Raw genomic sequence first — 24,399 nt, forward strand, 5'->3', positions numbered from 1 at the left:
TTCCTCCTTCTCCTGGAGGAAATCCAAGATCTAGAGGAGTTTGCCTAACACTGTCTTGGGAGAAGGAGAGCTGGGTTCTTGCTCTGGCATCCTCTAGCTTGCCCTGCCTAGTCTGGGCATCTTGCACTGCCAATTGCCGAGATATGGCTGGTCACACACAGTTCTTTGGAGCATCACGCTGGCAGGAATGTAGAAGACTGCCTGCCCAGCCAAAGGCCCTCATACTTTGCAGCCTCTTCATCCCCATCCCAGGCTTCTTCCGTGCGCCTGGATCTCTGGGCATTTCCACAGAGGACTTTCCCTCAGTCACAGGCGCAGACCCAAAACAGGAGACTTGGAATACCAACTCTGGCCCACCAAACTTAGCCATCTCTTATCCAGCACTTGTAGCACCTGCTTTGCTCTGGTGGCCAGTTTAATGCTGAGAGAAGACTTCCGGTTAAATCTTGAGAAGCAGTGAGCAAGCTGCCCTGCTCTGCCATCCTGGATATCTCCCACATACCTCCTACCGACCCCCAGCAGGCTCTTTTTGAAAGAATACAGACGCATGAGTGTGTGTGGTGGGTAGACATTCAGTTTGACATACTGTCCTTTAATCCCTTTCTCAACCAGATTCTTCTTTCCAAGCGTCAAGAGTTGAGTTGTGCTTTCCCTCAGGCAGTCTCACTGAGAAATAGTTCCAAAAATATTACCTTTTTACATGATGTACGAAAACTGTTTTCTTTGCTTACTCCACTAAACTGTGGTTTGAAGGTGGAGACTGTTGTGCCTGTTTTAGGGTGTTCCCAACTATAAATATTGAGTATGTAGGAAAGCAACTCCCTAGAGATCTTATTGAGTCAGTAAGGATGCATTAACATCATAGACAAACACTAATAGCCATTTAATGTACAACAAGATCAGATGATGGAACAGAATACAAAATCCAGCACCACACAGGCACACACACACTGATTTGTTTTTAATTGAAGGATAATTGCTTTACAAAGTTCCGTTGGCTTCTGCCATAAAACCATGCAAATCAGCCATAAATATACACATGTCCCCTCCCTCTTGAAACTCTCCTCCACCCTCCGCCCCATCCCACCCCTCTAGGTTGTCAAAGAGTACTGGGTTGGACTCCCTGTGTATATAGAAACTTCCCACTGGCTATCTGCTTCACATACGGTAGTATATATGTTTCACTGCTACTCTCTCGATTTGTCCCACTCTCTCCTTCCCACGCTGTGTCTACAAGTCTGTTCTCTACATCTGTGTCTATTCCTGCCCTGCATATAGGCTCATCAGTACCATTTCCCCAGATTCCACATATATGTGTTAATATACAATATTTGGAAATAACTGATTTTTACCACAAAGGCAATGCAGTGGAGAAAGGAGAAAGAAGAGTCTTTCCAAGGAGTGGTACTAGAACGATTAGATAACCATATGGAAGGAAAAAATGAACTTCACTCCATACCAGTGGTAGGCAGAATAGTGCCCTCCTCAGGATGTCCACAGCCTACTCCCTCTAAACCCATGGATGTGTTAAGAAACCAGAAAGGCAAGCCACAGAATACGGGGAAAATGACTGCAAACCGTATGTTTGATGCAAGACTTTTCTCTAAAATATATAAATAACTCTCCAAACTCAATAACAGGGAAACAGCCACAAATAAAGAATGGCAAAAGATCTGAACAGATACATCATCAAAAAAGATGTATGGATGGCAAATAAATACATGAAAAGATGTTCAGAATCATTAGTCAGAGAAAAACTAAAGTTATAACCACAAGGAGATACCACAACCCAAATGCTGGCGAGGATGTAGAGAAACTGGAACTCTCATCCACTGCCGGTGGGGATGTAAAACGATACAACCAACTTTGGATAACAGTTTGGCAGTTTCCTGAAAAGTTAAACATGTACTTATCCACGATCCAGATATTCTATTCCTGGGTATTTACTCAAGAGAAATGAAAACATGCATCTATACAAAGACTTGCAGGCGAATGGCCAACAACAGCTTCACATGTAATAGACAAAAACAGGAAGCAACTCAAATGTCTCTCAACAGCAGAATGAATAACAAGCTATCCATACAATGTATTCCTACGATGCAATGTGATCCAGCAACAAAGAGGAATGAATTCTTGACAACACAACAGGTGAATTTCAGAATAATTAGCATATGTGAAAGAAACCAGATAAAAAGTACACACTGTAGGATTCATTTCACATGAAATTCAAGAAAATGCAAACTGAGGCTGCAGTCCCCAACCTTTTGGGCACCAGGGACCGGTTTCATGGAAGACAATTTTGGATGTGAGAGTTGGACTGTGATGAAGGCTGAGCGCCGAAGAACTGATGCTTTTAAACTGTGGTGTTGGAGAAGACTCTTGAGAGTCCCTTGGACTGCAAGGAGATCCAACCAGTCCATTCTGAAGGAGATCAGCCCTGGGATTTCTTCGGAAGGGATGATGCTAAAGCTGAAACTCCAGTACTTTGGCCACCTCATGCAAAGAGTTGACTCATTGGAAAAGAGTCTGATGCTGCGAGGGATTGGGGGCAGGAGGAGAAGGGGACAACAGAGGATGAGATGGTTGGATGGCATCACTGACTCGATGGACATGAGTCTGGGTGAACTCCAGGAGTTGGTGATGGATGGGGAGGCCTGGCGTGCTGCGATTCAACCCCCATGGGGTTGCCAAGAGTCGGACACGACTGAGCGACTGAACTAAACTGAACTGAGAGTAGGGGCAGATGTTTCAGGCAGTAATGCCAGTGATGGGGCAGATGAAGCTCACCTCCTACTGTGCAGCCTGGTTCTTAACAAGGGGTTGGGGACTGCTGAACTAAGGGACCAGATCACTGCCTGGGGACAGAGACTGGGGAGGGGCCAGAAGGGGGGATTACAAAGGAACTCTGGGAACCTTTTGAAAGCGATGAATGTTCTCTATCTTGATTAAGGCAATGGTTTCACAGCTGTATACACAGTAGGTAAGTTAGAACTTTTCAATTCGTCTGGTTTAAATACCTCCAGTTTATTGTATGCTATTTATTCTTCCCTAACTTGGAAGAAAAGTTATGACCAACCTAGAGAGCATAGTAAAAAGCAGAGACATTAATTTGCCAACAAAGGTCTGTCTAGTCAAACCTATGGTTTTTCCATTAATCATGTATGGATGTGAGAAATGGACCATAAAGAAAGCTGAGTGCTGAAGAATTGATGCTTTTGAACTGTGGTGTTGGAGAAGACTCTTGAGAGTCCCTTGGACTGCAAGGAGATCCAATCAGTCCATTCTAAAGGAAATCAGTCCTGAATATTCATTGGAAGGACTGATGCTGAAGCTGAAACTCCAATACTTTGGCCACATGATGCGAAGAACTGACTCACTGGAAAAGATCCTGACGCTGGGAAAGATTGAAGGTGGAAGGAGAAAGGGACGACAGAGGATGAGATGGTTGACTGGCATCTCCGACTGGATGGACATGAATTTGAGCAAACTTCGGGAGTTGGTGATGGACAGGGAAGCCTGGCATGCTGCAGTCCATGAGATCTTAAAGAGTCAGACACAACTGAGCTACTGAACTGCACTGAAAGCTGTTTTTAAAATACAATAGGAGAAATATTTAAATATATATTAGACAGTATCAGACAGTGGTGCTAACAAGTTATACAGTGGTCCCCCTTACCCAAGGGGATCCATTCCAAGACCCTCTGTGGATATTCGAAACTGAAGATAGTACCAGACCCCACATATACTGTTTTTACCTACACACACATATCTATGATAAAGTTTAGTTTATAAATTAGGCTCAGTAAGAGATTAACAATGACTAATAATAACGAAAGTGACAGTGTTCAACTCTCAGTCGTGTCCACGGGTCCAACTCTTTGTGACCCCAAAGCCTGTTAGACTCCTCTATCTGTGGAACTCTCCAGGCAAAAATACTGGAGTGGGTTGCCATTCCCTTCTCTAGGGGATCTTCTTCACCTAGGAATCGAACCTGGGTCTCCCGCACTGCAGGCAGATTCTTTACCATCTGAGCCACCAAAGAAGCCCCGACTAATAATAATAGAACAAAGATAGTATATTGTAATGAAAACTATGTGAATGTGGTCTCTCAGAATATCTTATTGAACTGTATTCACCCTTCTCCTGTGATCATGCAAGACGATAAAGTGCCTATGTGAGGAGAGGAAGTGAGGTGAATGACGGAGGCATTGTGATATAGCCTTAGGCTGTATTAACTTCTGACACTAGGTCAGAGGATCGTCTGTTTCAAGTAACCCTGGATCATGATTGTGTCAGTGACTGGATGTCAGCGGTAGAGGTGGGTGATTGGGAAATCCCAAAGAGATGGAGCCAACAGCAAGAGATTTCATCACGCTAACTCAGGAAAGGAGGACATCAAGGCTGTATATTGTCACCCTGCTTATTTAACTTCTATGCAGAGTACATCATGAGAAATGCCAGGCTGAACAAAGCGCAAGCTGGAATCGAGATTGCCAGGAGAAATGTCAATAACCTCAGATATGCAGATGACACCACCTTTGTGGCAGAAAGCGAAGAACTAAAGAGCCTCTTGATGAAAGTGAAAGAGGAGAGTGGAAAAAGTCGGCTTAAAACTCAACATTCAGAAAACTAAGATCATGGCATCCAGTCCCGTCACTTCATGGGAAATAGATGGGGAAACAGTAGAAACAGTGGCTGACTTTATTTTGGGGGCTCCAAAATTACTGCTGATGGTGACTTCAGCCATGAAATTAAAAGACGCTTACTCCTTGGAAGGAAAGTTATGACCAACCTAGACAGCATATTAAAAAGCAGAGACACTACTTCGCCAATAAAGATCCGTCTAGTCAAGGCTATGGTTTTTCCAGTAGTCATGTATGGATGTGAGCGTTGGACTATAAAGAAAGCTGAGCACCGAAGAATTGATGCTTTTGAACTGTGGTGTTGGAGAAGACTCTTGAGAATCCCTTGGACTGCAAGGAGATCCACCCAGTCCATCCTAAAGGAGATTAGTTTTGGGTGTTCATTGGAAGGACTGATGTTGAAGCTGAAACTCCAATACTTTGACCATCTGATGCGGAGAGCTGACCCATTTGAAAAGACCCTGATGCTGGGAAAGATTGAGGGCAGGAGAAGTGGACAACAGAGGATGAGATGGTTGGATGGCATCACCGACACAATAGATATGGGTTTGGGTGGACTCAGAGTTGGACAGGGAGGCCTGGCATGCTGCGGTTCATGAGGTCACAGAGTTGGACACGACTGAGCGACTGAACTGAACTGAACTGAATCAAAGTTATGGTTTTTACAGTAGTCATGTATGAATGTGAGAGTTGGACTATAAAGAAAGCTGAGTACTGAAGAATTGATGCTTTTGAACTGTGGTGCTGGAGAAGACTCTTGAGAGTCTCTTGGACTGCAAGGAGATCCAACCAGTCCACCCTAAAGGAAATCAGTCCTGAATATTCATTGGAAGGACAGATGCTGAAGCTGAAACTCCAGTACTCTGGCCACCTGATGTGAGGAACTGACTCATTGGAAAAGATCCTGATGCTGGGAAAGATTGAGGGCGGGAGGAGAAGGGGATGACAGAGGATGAGATGGTTGGATGATATCTCCGACTTGATAGACATGCATGTGAACGAGCTCTGAGAGTTGGTGATGGACAGGGAAGCCTGGCATATTGCATTCCATGGGGTTGCAAAGAGTTGGACAGGACTGAACGACAGAACTGAATAGGCACACAGTTTAAAACATGAATTGTTTATTTCTGGAAACTTCCATTTCATCTTTTCAGACTGAGGTTGACTGAGGGGAGAGGCGGTAACTGAAACCTGAGAAAGCAAAACAGAGGATAAGGCGGAATAGTGTATCAGCCAGGCACACCAGGGCCTTCTGTGGTTGCCTTGCAAAGGTATGCTGAGCTGGGGGAGGGCGCCAAGGGCCCACACAAGCCTCTCAGGTCACCTGAGGGGCAGAGGCTGGGGTACTAGGTAAAAATCTTTGGGGTGAAAGGAAAAGACAACACCTCCAGGAAAGCTGGAGGAGGGGATGCGGGTGAGCAGTTTGTTTTGTACGGTTGAGTGGTTTCTCACGTGTAAACTGAGAGTTCAATCAAAAGCGAAAATAAAACCTTTCAGTCAGTGATTAGAAACTCTGTCCGCACGACAAAAGAGGAAATGACACAGCAGGGAAATGACACAGGGCTGAAATCCCCAGCCTTTAGGCCAAGTACCCCCTGGTGAGCTCAGTCTGCTAGGGCCCACAGCCCCGCCCCCCGGGCCTGAGGACCCGCCCCCGGACCCGCCCCGCAGCCCCGCCCTGCCTCTTCCTTCCAGCCGGACTCCTACGGGCAGGGCGGGGGGCGGAGTCCGCCCGGGCCCCGCCCACAGCGCGTCCCCGCAAAGTAGCGCGCAGTCTCGACAGGATCGCTTTACGGCCGGAGGAGAGGGTGGGCCCTAGACTTGAGGTAAGTGTTCGAGCAGAGGGGCGGGGAGGTGGAGCGCGGGGAAGAGGCCTTTTGCGGCAGGACGTAAGTGGAGGCGTAGGCGTTGCGACAGCAGCTGGAGGGCAGAGGAGGCGGGTTCGTGTTTCCCGGGCCGAACCGGGCTGTGGGGGGGGCGCGGGGTCTGGGCCGGGGAGGGAGCTGAAGGGCCGTGGTGCCAGCATGGGTGAAGGGGAGTGGGGCCGGGAGGCCTTGGGCCGCTCTGGGCGCTGGGCGGATCTGTGGGGCTGGCGGGCCGGAGTCCTGGGTCCAGGCCGGGGGTATGACCGTGATTGGTGTCCCCCGAACCCGCAGCGCGGCCCGTCCTGTCCTCGCCATGAGGCCGCAGCAGGCGCCGGTGTCCGGGAAGGTCTTCATTCAGCGAGACTACAGCAGTGGCACCCGCTGCCAGTTCCAGACCAAGTTCCCCGCGGAGCTGGAGAACCGGGTACGCAGCCGGGCTCCCCGCACCTGCGCTCGGCCGGGGCGGCGGCAGGGTGCGCGTCTGGGAGGGGCCGGGCACAGCAGGGGCCTGGGCCAGGGCTGTGCCAGGACGGGTCTGGTAAGCAAGACCCGGCGTCGGGAGCAGGAGGAATGAGGCCAAGCGCCGGACCGGGTGACCTGACGATGGCCAGGGCCGGAATCGGTACGCTGCCGTCCTCCCCACCCCACCCCGGGTTAGTGACCACAGTGATGAGGCGCTTGATTCCTGACCCTCCAGGCCACCCACCTCGGCGTGTTGTGTAAGCTGCATTCTCCAACCTCACCACGCAAAGGAGATCACCATCATTCGAGTGACGGGCGTCCGGCCGCTTGTGCTGGGCACCGCAGACAGGCCTTCTCCGAACCTTGAGAAACACAGAGTAGTGCATGGGTCTGGACACGGAAATAATCTCAGAAGGAGGCCCTCAACTGGTTTCTTTTGCTGTTATCGCTGGGAGCCGACTTTTGTTGGCCTGTGGGCCAGAACTGTCATCAGAATGTGGGTCCTTTGGGAGGTCTTGCGCGCAGGAAGGGGTGTTTCTCCTTTCTTCAGACTTAATAAAAAGAATAATAATGGTCATTGGATCTTACTGTAAAGGTGCAGCGAAGTGAGACTATGTATGTGTTTTCTTGTGCCTAAGTGTGTTCACACATCCAAAGACAGACTGGTCTTGAGGTTTGTAAGGTGAACCTGTTTCCTGCTCAGAGGTCAGCTTCTGGTTAGATGGGAGCAGGTTTTGCGGTTCTTTTCTCTTTGACAAGAGGGTGAGGGAGTCAGGGGTGATTGGGCTTGGGTGTGGAGCTGTGAAGTGCTGGCCATGGAGTGGGTAGGTGTCGATGAGTATGTGCTGGAGCGATATGCAGCAGTCATTTAAAATTAGCTCATGGGGTGGTAGGTCGTTCTACCTGATTGCCAAGGCGGGAGAATCAACAAGATCAATGACAGTGCGCTTTGGCTTGATTTCGAACCCTCAGCAGGTTAGTGGCCCAAGTGTGTTTCTTTAAATGCAAATTAAGGCCCCAGCACACCTTATAAAGATGATTCCTAGATTAGTTTGTTTGTGCAATATCCTGTAATTGTTGCAGTTTGTTGTCGCCAAGTTATGAGATAACTCAGCCTGGCACTAGATGGACACCTCCATGGTGGTTTGAGAAGATAGAAATTGAGCAAGTTGCCTGTTGGCTAGAGCTACTGAATGTGGTTTTTAAAATAATTTAGCATTACAGTTGACAGGCTTTTTTAGTACTTATATGAAATAGATCAAATGTTTCACTTTTAAGTCTCTTAGGGAAACTGACTTAATACTGTTTATGTGCTTTCGGATCAGAATGTAAACAGCTCTTTTGCCCCACACTCATTTGGATGTCACTTGATGCTTTGTTTAAAGGATTTAAAAGTCAAACTTCCAGCTCATAATTGAGCCAAGTCTATTTATGCAGAATCAGACATGAGCCTTCAACTCTGTGTGTGGTGGAACCTTTATTTTATAGTCTGAATACAGAAACAGTGCAGTTACAGTACTCCATGGATGGCTATAGGAAGTTGCTCTTGGCAAATTCTGGAGTCCTTTCGTTTCTCTGACTTCGTGTAGCCCAGCACCACTTGTGATTCTTAGTACTATGTGTGTGTGTGCTTAGTCGCTCAGTCAGACTCTTTGCGACCCCATGGACTATAACCCGCCAGGCTTCTCTGTCCATGGGGATTCTCCAGGCAAGAATACTGGTGTGGGTTACCATTTCCTTCTCCAGAGACTCTTCCCAACCCAGGGATTGAACCCAGGTCTCCCACATTCATAGTGGCAGATTCATCTGAGCCACTAGGGAATCCCAAGAATACTGGAGTGGGTAGCCTATCCCTTCTCCAGGGGATCTTTCCGATCCAGGAATTGAACCGAGATCTCCTGCATTACAGGCAGATTCTTTATCAGCTGAGCTACCCTTGAAGTTTTTTTTTTTTCTTTTTAAATGTTTGTGTTAAAACACTAGCTTATACTTGAAACTGTTTGGGAAAGCTTTGAGTTTTTTTTAAGTGTGTTGAGATTAAATTTAAATTACAGGTTTAAATTTTCCTTGCTTTGTTTGATGGAAAATTGAAAGGTTTCTTACTTTGTTTCTCTACTGCTTAACCTAGAAATTGTACTGATTGCGCTGCCACTGAGGCTGAGTTTCCCTTTGTGAGAACGTTGTACTTGGCAATGTAATAGAGGGAGAAATAAACATCCAGCTGTTTTGTATGACTTTAAAGCATTAAACACACACACATTTGTACCCTTTAATTTGGGAGTAAGAACAAGTTCTGTGTGTTAACAAGTTTACTTTCTCACTGCCTCTGAGAACATAATACTTTGATGTGTAAGCTCTTTGTCGCCGGGACTTTTCTTTAAAGCTTGATTCTTAACTTTAGCCAGCATACGGACATCTTAGGAACCCTTGGTGTGGGCAGAAAGAGAATTGAGTGAGCTATAATTGAGGCATTTGTTCCCTGCATCCCTTTAAAACTGTGTCTCTACAGCCGGTCAGTAGAAATTACCTTTGACTCATTACCTTTGATAAGCTTCAGCCTGATGCTTTCGGCAGGTAGTTCAACATGAAACAAAAATTCTGGGAGATGAGCCTGACTCCTATTTCCATTTAGACCGCCACTGTTTATTGGTCCAAATAGCTCTAACTTGACAAACCTCCAGATGTCAGGATAGCTGCTGTGTCGGTGTCCAGGCACCCAAAGGGGCTCGCTGACAGCCGTGCTTCATAAAGCCTGCAGGGCATGGAAGCAAGGCCGGCGGTTGCCCTGCAGAGCCCTTAGTTTTGTGTGTCCTTGCCTTTACTGCTGCCTGTCATGCTTTTTTTAAACCTTTCTAAGATACTCTTTTTTTTTTGGCTGTGCTGCACGGCATGCAGGATCTTAGTTCCCTGACCAGGGATTGAACTGGGGCCCTCGGCAGTGAAAGTGCCAAAACCTAACCACTGGACTGCCAAGGAACTCCCATCTTTTTTTTTTTAATTAAACTATTTTTTTTTTAATCTTCACTTTGGATTTAAAAAAAATTTTTTTAATGGTTTATGACTTGCTTCCATCCTGTAAAGCATTGCAGTCGTGGAATAACTTTTAAGAATTAGTGTTTCTGGTTGGATCTGTAATTCCAAATCAGAAAGAAATCAAATATTTCTGGGTTGGGGACTTCCTGGCAGTCTGGTGGTTAAGACTCAGCACTTCCAAGGCAGGGGACGCAGGTTCAGTCCCTGGTCCGGAAACTGAGATCACATAGACCACCTGGTGTGGCTAAAAAAAAAAAGTTTCTGGGTTGGAACACCTAGTTTTTAATCATTCTATCCAAAGAAACATAAATAATTCAGAGAAGTTTCTTTTTCAGATCATAACACTGTAGATAAATCCAAGTGCGAGTGTTTGTAATTATTTGGACTTTCATGGTTTTACTGATGAATAAACAGAAGACCTTAACTTTGACAGAACCAGGTAGAGATAACAATTTACCATCAACACTTGTTCACTGAGCAGGTCTCCTCTAAGTGTGTTCTGGGAATGGTGACAGGTTGCCCAGGTGACCGTTAGTGACACAGCACATCTTCAAGTGGGGGCCCTGGCTCCCAGCTCTGTCCCCACTTTCCCAGCCCCCTTTAGAAACACTGCTGTTCTGGGAAATTTAAAGTAGCTCCTCTTAAAAGGCAGGTTGAGTCACTGCCACTAAGGTTTTCATGCCTTTGGCTCATTGAATCTTCACCATTTTCCACGTGAAGGACAAGGCAGCTGCCTCTTACCTAAAGGTTTTTTTAATAGCTTAAGGTTGATAATCTGTTAAGAAAGAATTATGTTCTTGGAGCATAATTTTGGAAATTTGGAAATGTTCTGTCTCAAAGTGTATATTAAGGTTCTTGGAGTTTCTTTCTGAGTCTGTTGCTGTGTAAAGCCTTCATAAAGGAAAGAATTAATATGTAAGTGGGTATTGGTTTTAGGAATAAGGGGGGTACAGTGTGAGAGCAGGCTGAGGATAAGGACTGATAGGTTGGGCTCTGTTACCTCCTGAGAATGATAGAATTGGGTGAGATGCTCTAGCTTGGGCCTTGAAATTCCCATGGAGATTTGAAATTGACAAAGTACTGTTAAGGAAGGAAGGAAGGAAAGGGATACTGGAAGAAGAAAGTGAAAGCGGGTGATTAGAGAAAAGCAGATACGTTGGTCGTGTTAGCACACGTGTTAGGTGATGGCGTCACTGACTAGAAAAAGGTCATAGGCGCCCCTGGTAAGAAGAGCCCCGCGGTAGTGGGAGGTTTTGCCTTGTCCAGTGTGAGCTCTTAGTAACCAAGTAGTCACTGTAAAAGAGATGGGAAAGCATACAGAGTTTGCCCCTGTTGATCTGCAGGCAGAGTCCTTACTCCCTTTTTGGGCCTCAGTCGCTGCCAGCATTTAGCGACCTCGATTTAAGGTCGCCTGCCCTTTCCAGGTAAGGCAGCGTGCCGCCCCTCCTCGGGCGCCCCACGCTCTTCACGCACGCCTCAGTTGCACTGTTCAGTCGGCTTCTTGTGTTTTCACTGTTACGTGTCTGTTACACTCATGACTGTGAATGCCGTGAGGACAAGTCAGTGTCTTACTCATCTCTCTCCAAGGCCTGCCTGTGGTGATACCCGAAGGTACGAGCTCTGTAAATGTGAGTGTGGGAGAATGCGGGGCCGGAAGGACTGTGTTCTTTAATTAAGTTACTTGTGATTCAGCACAGAGGATCGGGCGACACCCTTTTCAGCCTGGACATAACACAGTGTCCAAAAGAAAGATGAAACAAAACAAGCACTGACCAGTTTCAGCAACTTAGATCCAGTTTGAATCACCTAAAAATTTGTTTGCCAACAGATAAAATGTTGACAAGACGGTGACCTAATTAGGGATCGCAAGCAGGAGTGACGTGGTCATCTTTTTTTTTTTTTTTCAAAACTGATTTTAAAATTCTTTTCTCTGTACAGATTGATCGGCAGCAATTTGAAGAAACAGTACGGACCCTAAATAACCTTTATGCCGAGGCCGAGAAGCTTGGGGGCCAGTCATATCTGGAAGGCTGCCTGGCTTGTCTAACAGCGTACACCATCTTCTTGTGCATGGAAACTCATTATGAGAAGGTTAGCCTGCCCGTGTTTTCCGAATCTTTTACAAGCATTAAAAAAAAAAAAAGTTGGGTTTGTTACAGGTTATGTTTACATGGTGACGCTTGCTATAAAATTTAAAGGGCCTTTTATAATAATAATAATTCAGATTTTATTGTTGTCTCTATGACCAGACACGCAGAAGAGTGCTGAGTTTTTATTTCCCCAAATTTGTACCCTCCATCTCCTCCTCCCACCTGAGTCCTTGTCTCCCCTCTGAACTGTCCACTGGAGACAAAGATGCTGGCTCCTCAACTCAGGGGTCCGAAAGTCAAGCCTCCCATTCCCCAGTTGGCTCAGCGGCACCCTGTCTTTTTCGCCCAGCATCTTCAGGTGGGGGTCGAGAAGAGCGAAATTGTATCAGTAGTCAGACCGAGCTGTCTTCCAATTGCCCATTCATTAACTTTATGACACCCTCTGCCTCCCCCTGATTTATGCCCTTGTGACGTCTCTCCTAGACCAATACCGCAGCCACAGAGCCTCTTTCCTGCCTTTCTCTTCCATTTCCAAACAGCTGCTGTGTCGTGAAACACAGCCATGCCTCTCCTGCAGCGTGAGGGGCTGTCGCAAGCCCTCCCCCAGCTCGCCTCCCCCAGCCCTGTCTCCCCCGTCCTCACTTTATCTTTTAGCCAGGTGCACCCTTTGAGAAGCCTTCCTCCCCCTGAGATGCCCTTTCCATGTCCGAATGGCCTCAGTCCTTCAGTCCTGCTCTCAGCTGACTTTTCACCCTCTCTTCTGATTGGATTCCTTCTCTCCCCTCTGTCCCCACAGCGCTTTACTGGAATCTGTTTTCTGGTACTTAAGCGCTCTTTGCTGAGGAATGTAGCATTTATATTCCTGTCTTACTTGCCCATCAAGTATGTGTTTTTCTTGTGATCAAGGACAGTGTGTCCCTCTTGATGCCTAGCACGAGGCCTTGGGCATAGGAGGCACCCCACTGGCCAAAGTCTCCTGGAGGCTGTCTTGTACTCCATGTGGTGGAGAGCGGACACAGGTGTGGCTCCAGCGTTTTGAGCCATTGGCTGAACGTGCCACCGTGTTCTTCCTTACCATCCTGGTGTGAGTCCCCTGGTAAGCATTTAAAGAGCGACACAGGCAGTTTATGCCCTTCTCCTCGTCACACACTTTCTTTCCTGCTTAATGTTCGGCATCAGAAGTCACAGAGGATCCGTATCCACTTTCAGTCTGTTCTGTCTTAGCAGCTCCTCTTTAGTGATACATTTCGTGAGTGAAGGGACACGGGATCCATTCGATTAATTTTATTGAACACCTACTATGTGCTAAGCACTGTGCAGAGGATATAACTGAATGGGCAGACGTGGTTACTGACGTTGTGGAGTTTATAAGTCTGGTAAAAACTGATACTAAGGAACAAAACCCACAGAATTGTAAGTTGTGATAAATGCCTTAGAAAAAACCAAACTTCCCGAGGATAGACCAGAACCAGAGAGACTAATTTAGATGGGATGGTCAGAAAGGGTCTCTGGGGTGCTAGCGTTCAGCTGCCACGTGAAAGATGGGGAGCCTGGGGCCTTTCAGAAGGCTGGAGGAGGATGTGCAGAGCGTGGGCCCCCTGTGCAGAGGAGGAGAGGGCAGAGGTGACAGGAGAGGTGAGGGGACCTGCGTTCTGCCCCATGGAGTGTGTGCTCCGTGGAGAGAGGCTTAGATTTTATTTCCATGCAGGGGAGGAACACTGAAGCTTTTCAAGCAGGAGAGTGGCAGGATCCGATTTTCATTTTAAACAGATTTCTTGGCTCTGGGGAAGAAAGGTATAAAAGCGCAAGTAAGACGCTTCGTAGAAGTCCGGGCAGGAGAGGAGGAGAGCCTGGGCGGGGAGGGAGCGGCAGGGACGGCAGGAGGTGAGCGGATTCAAGGGGCGAGGTGGTGGAGGAGGAGGCACGCTAGGGAGCCACTGACCACAGGAGGGGGTGGGTGGGGAGGGCTGGGCCTGTGCAGGTAAGATACTCATGCCACGTGGCCGTAGAAGACGTGTAATATAGCCAATTTAAGGCAGAAATATGTCCTCCAGAGTGTTTTATTCACGCCTCATGGAATATTGCATGCTTGAATTGTTATTTCACTGTAGTTTTTAAATTTGTTGATGAAATTTTAATCAACTTATTTTTTCATGTGTCTTTGCTAAAATAGATACAGATACCTGCCTCTGGCATCAGTTATAGAGAGACTGATCACTGGGTGCCAGCCAGGTCATTTCCTAGTTATGAGTCATGGACAAGTTCATCTCTCCAAATCTGAGTTCTCAGTTGTAAGCGGGTCTTAGATTGGTAGTTACCAAGGAGTGGGGATGGGTGTTAGCAGATGCAGATGAGGAGACATAGGAAAGAAACCATCCTGGAACAGAATATGAAAGAGAACGTAGGTACATGTGCAACTGAATCACTTTGCTGTATATCAGTGATTAGGACACGTTTGTTTAAAAAAACAAAAAAGGTAAATCCAAAAAAGAAATATAATGGATCTTTGAATTAATAAATTGCCTTACATATGGCAGGTGCTAAATAAAGTTTTCTTAAGATAGACTTAAAAATCGAGTTAGTGTGTGTGTGTATATATATGTTTTAATCAGATATGTGTGCACTTACATGTACAGGTTTTTTTTTACCTTGAGTGTATAAGTGTATAAGTCATCTTTTTTTAGCAGCTGCTGGTTTCTTCACCTACTAAAACATTTAGCAACTCTTAATTAAAGTCTTTTTTGATTAGTATTTGATTATTTTGATTATTAATTTCAGAAGGCACGTCTCAAATTATATCAGAAAATAATGGACTTGAGTTCATAAATAACATATAAGGTATTACTTTACAAGTCTAATTAAAGTCTCTTTTACAGAGTAAGTATTATAAAGCAAATAAAGACCCAATAAAATTAGTCAAGAAACCCAAATTTATGGCACATTTTATAAATGTGATTTTATATAAGAAATTTGGACATGAATTAACTAGATCATGCAAAGTACATAACTGGAATGGTCATAATAAAGATATAATCTCCATGTACTTTTAAAAGGAAACATTGTAAATGTGTATTTGTATTTTTGATAAGATGATAAAAATGTTAGAGTGCTCAGCCACTCCCTCTCTCCAGTTTGCCCCTTAGGAATTCCTGTGCTATTATTTTCTCCTTTATGAAGGGACAAAATTGAGTCATTTAGTCTTTATTGTGTTAAACACTAAAACTTCCAGTCTACAAACAGTAAGCCACGCATAGTGACACTTACACTTTGTCCTGTGGGTTAAATTTTTTGAGATTGTAAATAGGCCTTTTAAAACCCACTAGAACAATCGTGCTTTTTTTTTTTTCTATAATGTGCTATTTATTGATTTACAATGAAGATAAAGGCTTCAGTGTTATTCCCCTCCATTGCTGCCCATTATAATCAGGGAACAAATGGGCCTGTGGAACGTTCTTCTTTCAGGAGCAGTTGCTGTGTTCGTCCACCAGAGACGTCCCTGCTGCCCATGGGCTGTGATGTGAAAAGAGCGCAGTCAGAGAACTCAGATCTTTCTGGAAACACTAAGCCCCTGGGCCTCTCACTCAACCCCACTTCGGTTATCTTTCCTCAAGGGCTTTGAGAGGCTTATTCTCAAAGAGGACAATAGCCTTTCCTGAGGTCTGAGTGTTTAACTTTGTAAATACTATACAAACTGAGGTTTTTATTGCGGGTTTGAGGATAACAGATAATTTTGTTGGTATTATAGTTTGTTTTAACAACGATTCACTAAAAATAGTGAAGTATGAATAAAATGTCAACACAAAGTTCCTTGAGGGTGAGAACGGTGCTCTGTCCTGGCAGGAGTGAGGTACGCGTTGACTCACGTCCGTGAGCTGTCTGTTGCTAACAACACATCTGGGTTAGCATGGTGCCGCCTTCACTGCAGTGCTGTGGGAGGATTTGCAGCTGGCGCCCAAGGAAAACTGTCTTCTTTCTGAACTGAAACCCAAGTGTCCATGAGTGTTACCAAAGTTTAAACAAAAGCCTTGCACGACAGAGTTCTGCTTGAATCAAATAAAGCATGGCTGTGTCTTTGCTAATAACCTGCACTCAAGGAGGGGAGGAGAGCTATGTGAAGGAATCCTTTCTTTGAAACCAGCCATGCAGGCTGGTTTCTCAATGTCTGCCCAGTGTAAATGGACGGGGTGAGGGGAGCCTGGCTGTCCTGTTTCGAGCTCTGGCAGGTGAGCACAGAAGGAAATTGGAGCGAAGAGGGAGAATCCTGAATTGGGCACCATCATGAGTGACTTGCTTCCCCTCTTTTTAGCATGATTGACAGTGTTCTTGCCTGGAGAATCCAGGGATGGGGAGCCTGGTGGGCTGCTGTCTGTGGGGTCGCACAGTGACTTAGCAGCAGCAGCAGCATGATTGACAAATGCTGGTGGAAAGAGAGTGACTGAGATTTTTTTTTTTGCTCATAAAGACCAGGCACTGCTCAAATTCTTTGAGAGTTGAAAATAGGAGAATGACATATGTACTTTAGGTAATAAGGTGAAAAAGTCTTTTCTTTAGAAATAGTATTCTTACATTACTTCATAACCCTGCAGATGACTCTTTTAATAATATCATGCTCTTTTTTAAAAAACGTAAAACATGAGATTTTATTATTCCCCAGAGATGTAACCTGAATAGACTGTTTATTGTCCTTCAGTGAGAAAATCCATTATACAAGCAGCATAGAGTTTTAAATTCTAAATCAGTTTATGCCAACGCAGCTACGTTTTATCATTCTAATATGTTGGTTTGTTCTGGTACATTATAGACCCATACTTAAATCAGATTTCTTCCTTTCCAGCTTTATTTTCATACAGTTCTTTTTTTCCCTTTATGTTGTGATCACATTTATCTGTGACTTTATCATATTCTGCTAGTGTGAATTTAAGGAAACATACAGTAATTAAAGAATTGGATCAAAGCGTCTTTGAAGATTAGAGCCAGCAAAGGATTATAATGACCTTGAATCTGAAATAAAACATGTGACTCTTTGATTTTGTGTATCACTATTAAGATTTATTTTCTTCTAGGTTATCTGTCTCAGAATTGCCCTTATTAAAGCTTAAGACTTGGCAATTTCCAGAAGTTCCTTTTTATCCTATCTGGTTTTTGTCTATGTTTGCTTTGACTTTTACAACCTTAATACTAAACTTATAAATCGAGGTTCCCATCTAGGACTCAGGAGCAGGCTGCAGAGCAGCCTCCCATGCAGGCAGGAGATGATGGAGAACACTGGTCACCAGACCTCCATGGCAGCCAGCACAAACGTGCCTGGTGAAGGAAACAGATTTCTCAGTTTTAAATGTACTGGACTCCCTTCGTTATAGGCCCGCTTTGTATTATGACTTTAAATTGATGAAAATGTACAGTGGAGAAAGCAGTTCTTTCTTTCTTTATTGGGGTGGAGGGTGGGGGGCATGCCTCACAGTTTGTAGGATCTTAGTTTCCCTATCAGGCATGCAAATGGGCCCTCAGCAGTGACCTGAGGTCCTGGCCACTGGATTGCAGAGAAGTCCTGAGAAGCATCTCCTGAGTGTCCAGGGGAAAGCCAGAAGCTGTTCCTGATATCAGAGGAGGTCACATGTTGCACATTTCCTGAGTAGGGAAGGGGAAGGCACGTAACGTGTATGTGGTCACCTCTAAATTTCTCCGTATCCAGGATGGAGGGAAGGGACGGGAGGAAGGGGCGTGGCTCTCATGCCGCCACCTGGCTGCATCTCTGTTTGGACTTAGGCTGTATGGACGTGCTCAGAACTGGGGTTAGGGGGCGGGTGTTGGGGACCCAGGGCATGAGCCACAGAGTCAGAGCTGTCCCTCCACGTGAACACCTATTTCTTGCTTTGAAAACTAATTCCACCGCCTGAATATTTTGAAGTTCAGCTGAATACTCAAAAAGAAAATCTGATGAAGTTGGTAAGAGAGCTGTGTTGTTTCTCTTTGGTCAGGTCCTGAAGAAAGTCTCCAAATACATTCAAGAGCAGAATGAGAAGATCTACGCCCCACAAGGCCTCCTCCTGACAGATCCCATCGAGAGAGGACTGCGAGTTGTATCTTTTCAGTCCAGATCATAAGGTCTAAATATTTGATTATGGCCGTCAGCCCTGGCCAGAGAGGATTTCCCTCCGTTCCCGAACCTGCCCTGGGCTCTGCTGCTGGAAGGCACTCCCTCCTTCCAGCACAACTCCTTCCCGGGTGGCGTGCTGGTCTCTGGAGCGTGTAGTGTTGGGGCTGCCGCTGTCTTGGTGGCTGTGCAGCATCTTGTAGTAATAATGGAGTGGGGTGAGTCATGCATCTCAGCTGCGGAGGCTACACCAAAGGCCCCTTTGAAATGCATGAACTCAGTGCGCGGAGAGCTCGTCGTCCAAATAAATCGCAGCTCCGTGGGTTCATCTGACTTGTTGAAATCAGTTACAGCTGCCAGATGTATCATTTCATTACCTTTGACATAACCGTGTATATTTTAGAGGCAGTTGACAAAATCACGAAGTTTATTTTGGTAATTTGGTAAATAAAATTACAAAAAAATAATAATTTAGCTTGATAACAAGTAAAATAAATAACTGGATAAATAAATTTTTTTTAAAACCTAGGGCAGATAATCCCAGGCCTTCCGGCTGATAATAATCTCAACGGCTTTATTATACTTGTATCAGTGTTTCTTAAACTTTTAGACGTCGTGAGCTCTCTCACAAGAAAAAGTTTGCATACAATTTCAGGGTGTTTTGCACCCCTGACGTCATTACCTCACTATGGATGCTCAGTGAAGAGCGCCCCTTAGTTCTGCAATAAAGTATCCTTTTTCACATTCTTTTCTTCTTTTAAAAAATAAATAATATTTGGAGAGGAACTCTGTGGTATACCACAAGCAATGACATTTCTTGAATTTTTCAGCAGGGTGTGGCAAACACTGTGTTAAGCAGGAGAAATTTTTAATGTTTTGAAACAAGTAAAGCAAATAATAATAATTTTAATTGCTTAAATAATAATTTAAGATAAGTAAAGGCAAGGGGGACTTTGCTAGCAGTCCGACAGTTAAGACTCCGAGCTTCCAGCTGGTGGGTCCAGGTTCAATCTTGTGTAGGGAACTGAGCTATCCCACAAGGTGCAGCCAAAAGAATTTTTTTTTAAAGTAAGTAAAGAGAAGTCCGCACAGATCATACCCATCTTCTCTCCGTAGTCCCTTTTCCTGTGTTGTGTTTTCCAGTGTGTTTTCTTAACAGTCATGCTGTTTAGATTGAAATTACCATTTATGAAGACAGAGGTATGAGCAGTGGAAGATAAACCATAGAATTAAAGGTAAATGTGAAATTGTATGATTATGTGCCATTTTTGTAATTTTGTAGGGTGCATGAATTTTCTCGTCTGCATCATAAATACTGGCATACTGTCTGTACTGACTTGATATTTAAAATGTGTCATTAACCCAAATTCTGTTAACCCAAGTGATAGTTTAACCCTGATATTTTTTCTTCCCCCTTTGTTGTTTTCAGCCTCGTTTTGTTATTACTTTGTTTTGGGGGGTTGGGGGGGGTCTTATTTTAATATTTCAAAACTATCCTGGACATTTTAATAGATGGGTCTTACACATAAAAATCAGGTCAGAAGATTTCCCTGACATTTTTTCCCCTGACAGATTTCCCTGTCATTAAAGCCATGACAGATGGCTTTAATAACCAAAGAAACGTTTCAGAATAGGGAGAGTCTAAATATTTGATGTATTTAAGTGGCTTCATAGCCCTTTAAAAGAAACCTTACCTCTAGTGGGTAGAACCATACATAAATGTTCACGCGCTTTAGAATGTTCATGTTCTCACGTATCCACATAATGACGATGAACAACTGAGCAGCAAATTGCTGAATGCTGGTGGGAATGTGGAGGAAGAATCACCTGGAAGCCAGCGCACCTTCTAAGTGACCAGAAAAAAGGGCCAATTTCTGCCCGTTTCCGTCCTGCGCTCCACCTCCCAGTAGTAATTCTACCGCTGAGCTTTCCTGACCGCGTCCGCAGGCAGCTGTCCCTGACTCGCAGGAGGCCGCTCAGAAACAGATTCAGCCAGAGCAGACAGCCTCCTCCCCAGGGCAACAGCAATGATATTCGCTGCTGTTCTGAGGGCATGGCTGTGTGCTAGGTGTTACACAGACTGTTTCCAGTTCTCACAAGAATCCTGCCCAGTATTCCCCCCACTTTACAGATAAGCAAACCAAGATAGGAAGAGATTAAGTGATGATCTCCAGGTCACACAGCTAATAGTCCAGGGTTACGAACCCGAGTCTGATTGACCATAAAGCCTTGTCTTTTCACCGTACTTCCTATAAGTACATGCAGCAGCAGAGATGTGGAGAAAAAAGAGTCCATCGCATTATTCTAAATGCTTTTCCCCTTCATTTCTTTTCTAGTACCTTTTAAAAATAACATCTTGTCTGTTCCATTTGTTGAATGCTATTAATACATAGCTGTCTTCTCTGAGCGCTAGGGAATGTGTCCCCTGAGTTCTTACAAGACAGACCTAAATAATGACACCCTCTGCCGTGTGTTTTATTCTTTACTGAGACTTTGTTTTGGAGCACATAGTGTTACCTGTTCACACACTTTCTCACGTGCGCTTTGCAAACTGGTACTTCTCAGAGGAGCAGCCAGGAGCCCTAAGTGTGGTTTTTGTGGCGGGCCGCTGGGACGCGTTGGTTTGATCAGTTGCAGCTGCGCTGCCTTGGCACAAGCCGTTTGTCATGACACACTTTGCAGCTCCTGTTGCTCTAACGCACTGTTTTCCTGAGGTGGCGCGGGACTTGGAGCAATCGCACACCAGAGAGGAATCTATCAATATTCAACAACAGCGAAGTTTTGAAATGAGATTTACGTTAGGAACTTGTGGTAATTTCATGAATGCAAATATTTTCGTTCAGTGTAATTTAGTTTTCAGAGCTGTGTGTTCCTCAGACCTGGGATCCTGTGTGGGCTGAGGTCTTAGAGGAAAGGGGAAAACTCTTGAAGAATAATGAATTCAGTTCTGTCATTTTTCTTAAGCGTACGTGGTGTCTGCAGCTTGACGCATTATATGGGAATTAAAATTAATGACTTAAGAGCACACAAATCATGGAGGTGGCCTTTATTTTTTTAAAAGAGTGTTATATTTTACTCCTTTTTAAAAAGTTATAATTTTTTTGATACCTTTATTATTCAACAAACTGATGGTTGTTTTCTCTCTTAAGATTAAGATCGTCTTCTTTACTTAAAAAACAGAATGTAGCACTAACCTATCACGATAAATAAGTGATAATAAAAACACCCAGCGCTTGTGGGCACCTCCTGCGTGCCCGCATCATTCACAGCACCCTCTGGGGTCTGTGGCAGTGTCCCTGTTTTTCAGAAGAGGGGACCAAGGCCCGGAGAATTTCAGTTATTTGTCCAGGGCCCCAAACCGGCAGGTCGGCAGGAGGCAGCCAGGCCTGGATTGGCCGCGCACCCCTGTTCTGTGCTGCCTCTCGAGACATGGTTGGTCAGAGATGCAAACATACAGGCTTGGATCTCTGGACCCTCAAACCATGGACCCCCTTCGGCAGATGAGACAGATCTGGGCATCTCAGTAGCCGGAGCCTGGGTTAATGGAGTGTAGCCCACACGTGGGGAGGTCACAGCAGCTGCTCTTGGGAGGTCAGTCAGTGTCGCTTTCTAAGCCTTTGCTTCTCCCTCTAACTACAGATCCCAAGTCCAGCTGGGACCCTCACCTGTCCACCGGCCGACCGCAGAGCGTCCCCCTACCTCCTCTCCAGAGCATCATTCCTTCGTATCTGCTGCCAGAGCCACGGTGCCATTCACTCCAAGGACTGACTTTCTAAAATTCCGCACCTGGAGTGACCTCTAGTCGCTCAGCATCCACTTTGTGTCTCCAAATCGTGTAGGACTCTGCAATATTTTGATCAGTTTCAGAGAAAATGCCATGAAGCGTTTCACTTTGTTCATTCAAAGCCATTAAACAAATATGCAGTTGGTCAGCCCAGCAGTTTATTTCTCACCTGCTGCCAGTACCAGTGGTTCTCATCATTCCTTGGGCTTCAGCATGTTGTATCCTAGCCAGTGTTCAGTCTTACTCCCCCCAAATTCATGAAATGCTTTTCTCCAGGATTTTGGTGAAGGGTGGGCTGTGTCTGGTTTTGCTAACGCATCTCCCAGATTTCAGAGAACTACCAGTTTTGCTGTGACTCAGAGCTTAAAGGTCTAGTTCTGCTGTTTAATTCCCCAAACCGAAGCTCATTGGAAAAATAGTGTATTATTTTTCTTGTTTTATTATATCAGTTTCCTAATTAAAGCAGTGTTTAATGCATTTTCCAGGTTTGGGTTTTTTCAGAATTCTGTTGGTACCACATCACCTCGAGCATTGGGCAGACGTGGTCTGTGTCGCTTGTTCTTATAAGAATGAGTAAGCACAATAAAGTGGATGCTAAACCATCAAACTCAGATGTCCCTGCTGTGTCCCTGAATGTGTAACGAGCAAGTGTAATAAATATTTTAATTATAGTTTTGTTATAAATGTAACTTAAGAGGAAAAATTTGATAGGAATAATACTGTATATTGCTAATTTTTAACTCTCCCTGCTGGCAGTCCTTATGGTTCATAGACTTTATCATATACAGTATTCCGTGCACAGAAACATGTATGATTGGTTCAAGTTCAGTAAGATAAGTGATTTCCAGCTAAAACTGTCAAGTCCTGAGTCACTGTTTGGAGTTCTTTTTTTGGCTGTATGTTCTTAGCATTGGGACTTCCCATACCCTTCACCTTTGGGGTTTGAGAGCACTGTTTTTGGGAGAAGGATAAGACATGTATTAGGAGAGAATGAAACAGTTAAAAGTTTTACTTTCAGAGATGTTGTAGGTGCTAATACTGGATTTAACCTTTCAGATTTAATTTCTTTTATGAGTCTGTTAGTTATTCAGTAAATCCCATAGTTCTATGTAATATTTTAATTGTATAACTTGTTACTTTATAACAGCCTATAATAGTGTGTCTGTCTGCCTTTTCAACCCGTTGCAATAACTTTGCTGAAATATTAACACATTAGTAAATCTTTTCTTAAACAAATTGTCTCTGTGTCATATTTGGTGTGATTTGATGAAGTGTAAATGATACGATATTACATTTGGCAGATAGACAATACTGCGAGAACCCCTGGTTCAGTGCAGCTTAGTATTTTTAAACATCTGACGTTCATACAGTTTGTCACACTCAGCAGCTTTTTACATGCTGTATCTCTTAAATGAAGATACATTAGTGACAGGGCTCCAAACCGAGAAATAGTCCCCAATAGTCAAAATGTATTCAATTAAATAAGAGATTGGAATGTTTCATTAGGGGAAAAGTATCACAGTATCATGACAATCTTAGATCATCTGATGTCTCTGTTGTGTGTGTGTGTGTGTTTTTTTTTTTTTATGAAGTGCATTTGCAGAGAGTAACAGCTTATAAAATAGAGTCTATATTCCAACTTAAATTCCTTCCATATTCCATTTGGCCTTGGTTCCTAGATAAGTCAACACTTGTCAAGTAGCACAGGCCTTGTTGCTCGTTTCAATCTCATAAAGGAAGCTGGAGTCTTTGTGCCATGTTTGGTCTTCATACTTACCTCCCCTTCCCCTTGCCACCCCACCCAGCCCCTCAGGTCCCTGAGAGCAGGGCTGGTTTCTCTTTCCCCTCGCATCCATCCCTGACCCAGCATTCCACAACACTGCTACATATACTGTACTTGGCACTCGTATCCTTGTACATAAATGCACGCCATGTAAGAGGAGAGGTCATTAACGGTTGCTTTACTACATCTTGATTAGTAAGGCGTTTGGCTTAATAGTGACTCGTAAACTCCCTGGGGCTTCCCTGGTAGATCAGCTGGTGTAGAATCCACCTGATGGGTGGGAGACTTCCTGGCTCGGGAAGACCCCTGAAGAAGGGATAGGCTACCCGCTCCAGATTTCTTAGGCTTCCCTAGTGGCTCAGACAGTAAGGGATCCGCCTGCAATGAGGGAGACCTGGGTTCGATCCCTGGGTTGGGAACATCCCCTGGAGGAGGGCATGGCAACCCACTCGAGTCTTCTTGCCTGGAGAATCCCATGGACAGAGGAGCCTGGTGGGCTGCAGCCCGTGGGGTCGCAAAGGCTAAGACATGACTGAGCGACTAAGCACAGCACACAGCACAGCAAACTCCCCTTTATAGAAGTCTTGTTCTGAGAGACAGTATCTGTGCTCAGATTCCACTAGAGGTGGACTTTTGCCTCAGTTC

General features: G+C 44.9%; 1 protein-coding gene across 5 annotated transcripts; it reads left to right on the plus strand.

The window, feature by feature from the left end:
- The first annotated feature begins 6,197 nt into the window (after positions 1-6,197).
- On the plus strand, positions 6,198-23,207 carry GOLGA7 (golgin A7). 5 transcript variants are annotated; one of them, XM_069572918.1, is made up of 6 exons: positions 6,198-6,469; positions 6,800-6,932; positions 11,942-12,094; positions 18,072-18,173; positions 19,360-19,422; positions 21,827-23,207. In XM_069572918.1, the coding sequence occupies exons 2-5, from the start codon at positions 6,822-6,824 to the stop codon at positions 19,405-19,407; spliced, it is 414 nt and encodes a 137-aa protein (XP_069429019.1). In that variant the 5' UTR covers positions 6,198-6,469; positions 6,800-6,821; the 3' UTR covers positions 19,408-19,422; positions 21,827-23,207. The 5 variants fall into 5 exon arrangements, with proteins under 5 accessions (XP_069429019.1, XP_069429022.1, XP_069429018.1 ...); XM_069572917.1 differs by having other exon boundaries at positions 6,436-6,583; XM_069572919.1 differs by having other exon boundaries at positions 6,461-6,532.
- Positions 23,208-24,399: the final 1,192 nt, after the last annotated feature.

Source organism: Ovis canadensis, chromosome 26 (genome assembly GCF_042477335.2).
Source record: "Ovis canadensis isolate MfBH-ARS-UI-01 breed Bighorn chromosome 26, ARS-UI_OviCan_v2, whole genome shotgun sequence".
NCBI lineage: Eukaryota > Metazoa > Chordata > Mammalia > Artiodactyla > Bovidae > Ovis > Ovis canadensis.

What these genes read in the sequence shown, in the direction of transcription:
- GOLGA7 (XM_069572918.1), top strand. Translation starts at nt 6,822, where the DNA reads ATGAGGCCGCAGCAGGCGCCGGTGTCCGGGAAGGTCTTCATTCAGCGA. An exon ending in TGGAAACTCATTATGAGAAG is followed by an intron (nt 12,095 to 18,071) that starts GTTAGCCTGCCC and finishes CTCTTTGGTCAG; the next exon opens with GTCCTGAAGAAAGTCTCCAA. An exon ending in TCGAGAGAGGACTGCGAGTT is followed by an intron (nt 18,174 to 19,359) that starts GTATCTTTTCAG and finishes CATGCTGTTTAG; the next exon opens with ATTGAAATTACCATTTATGA.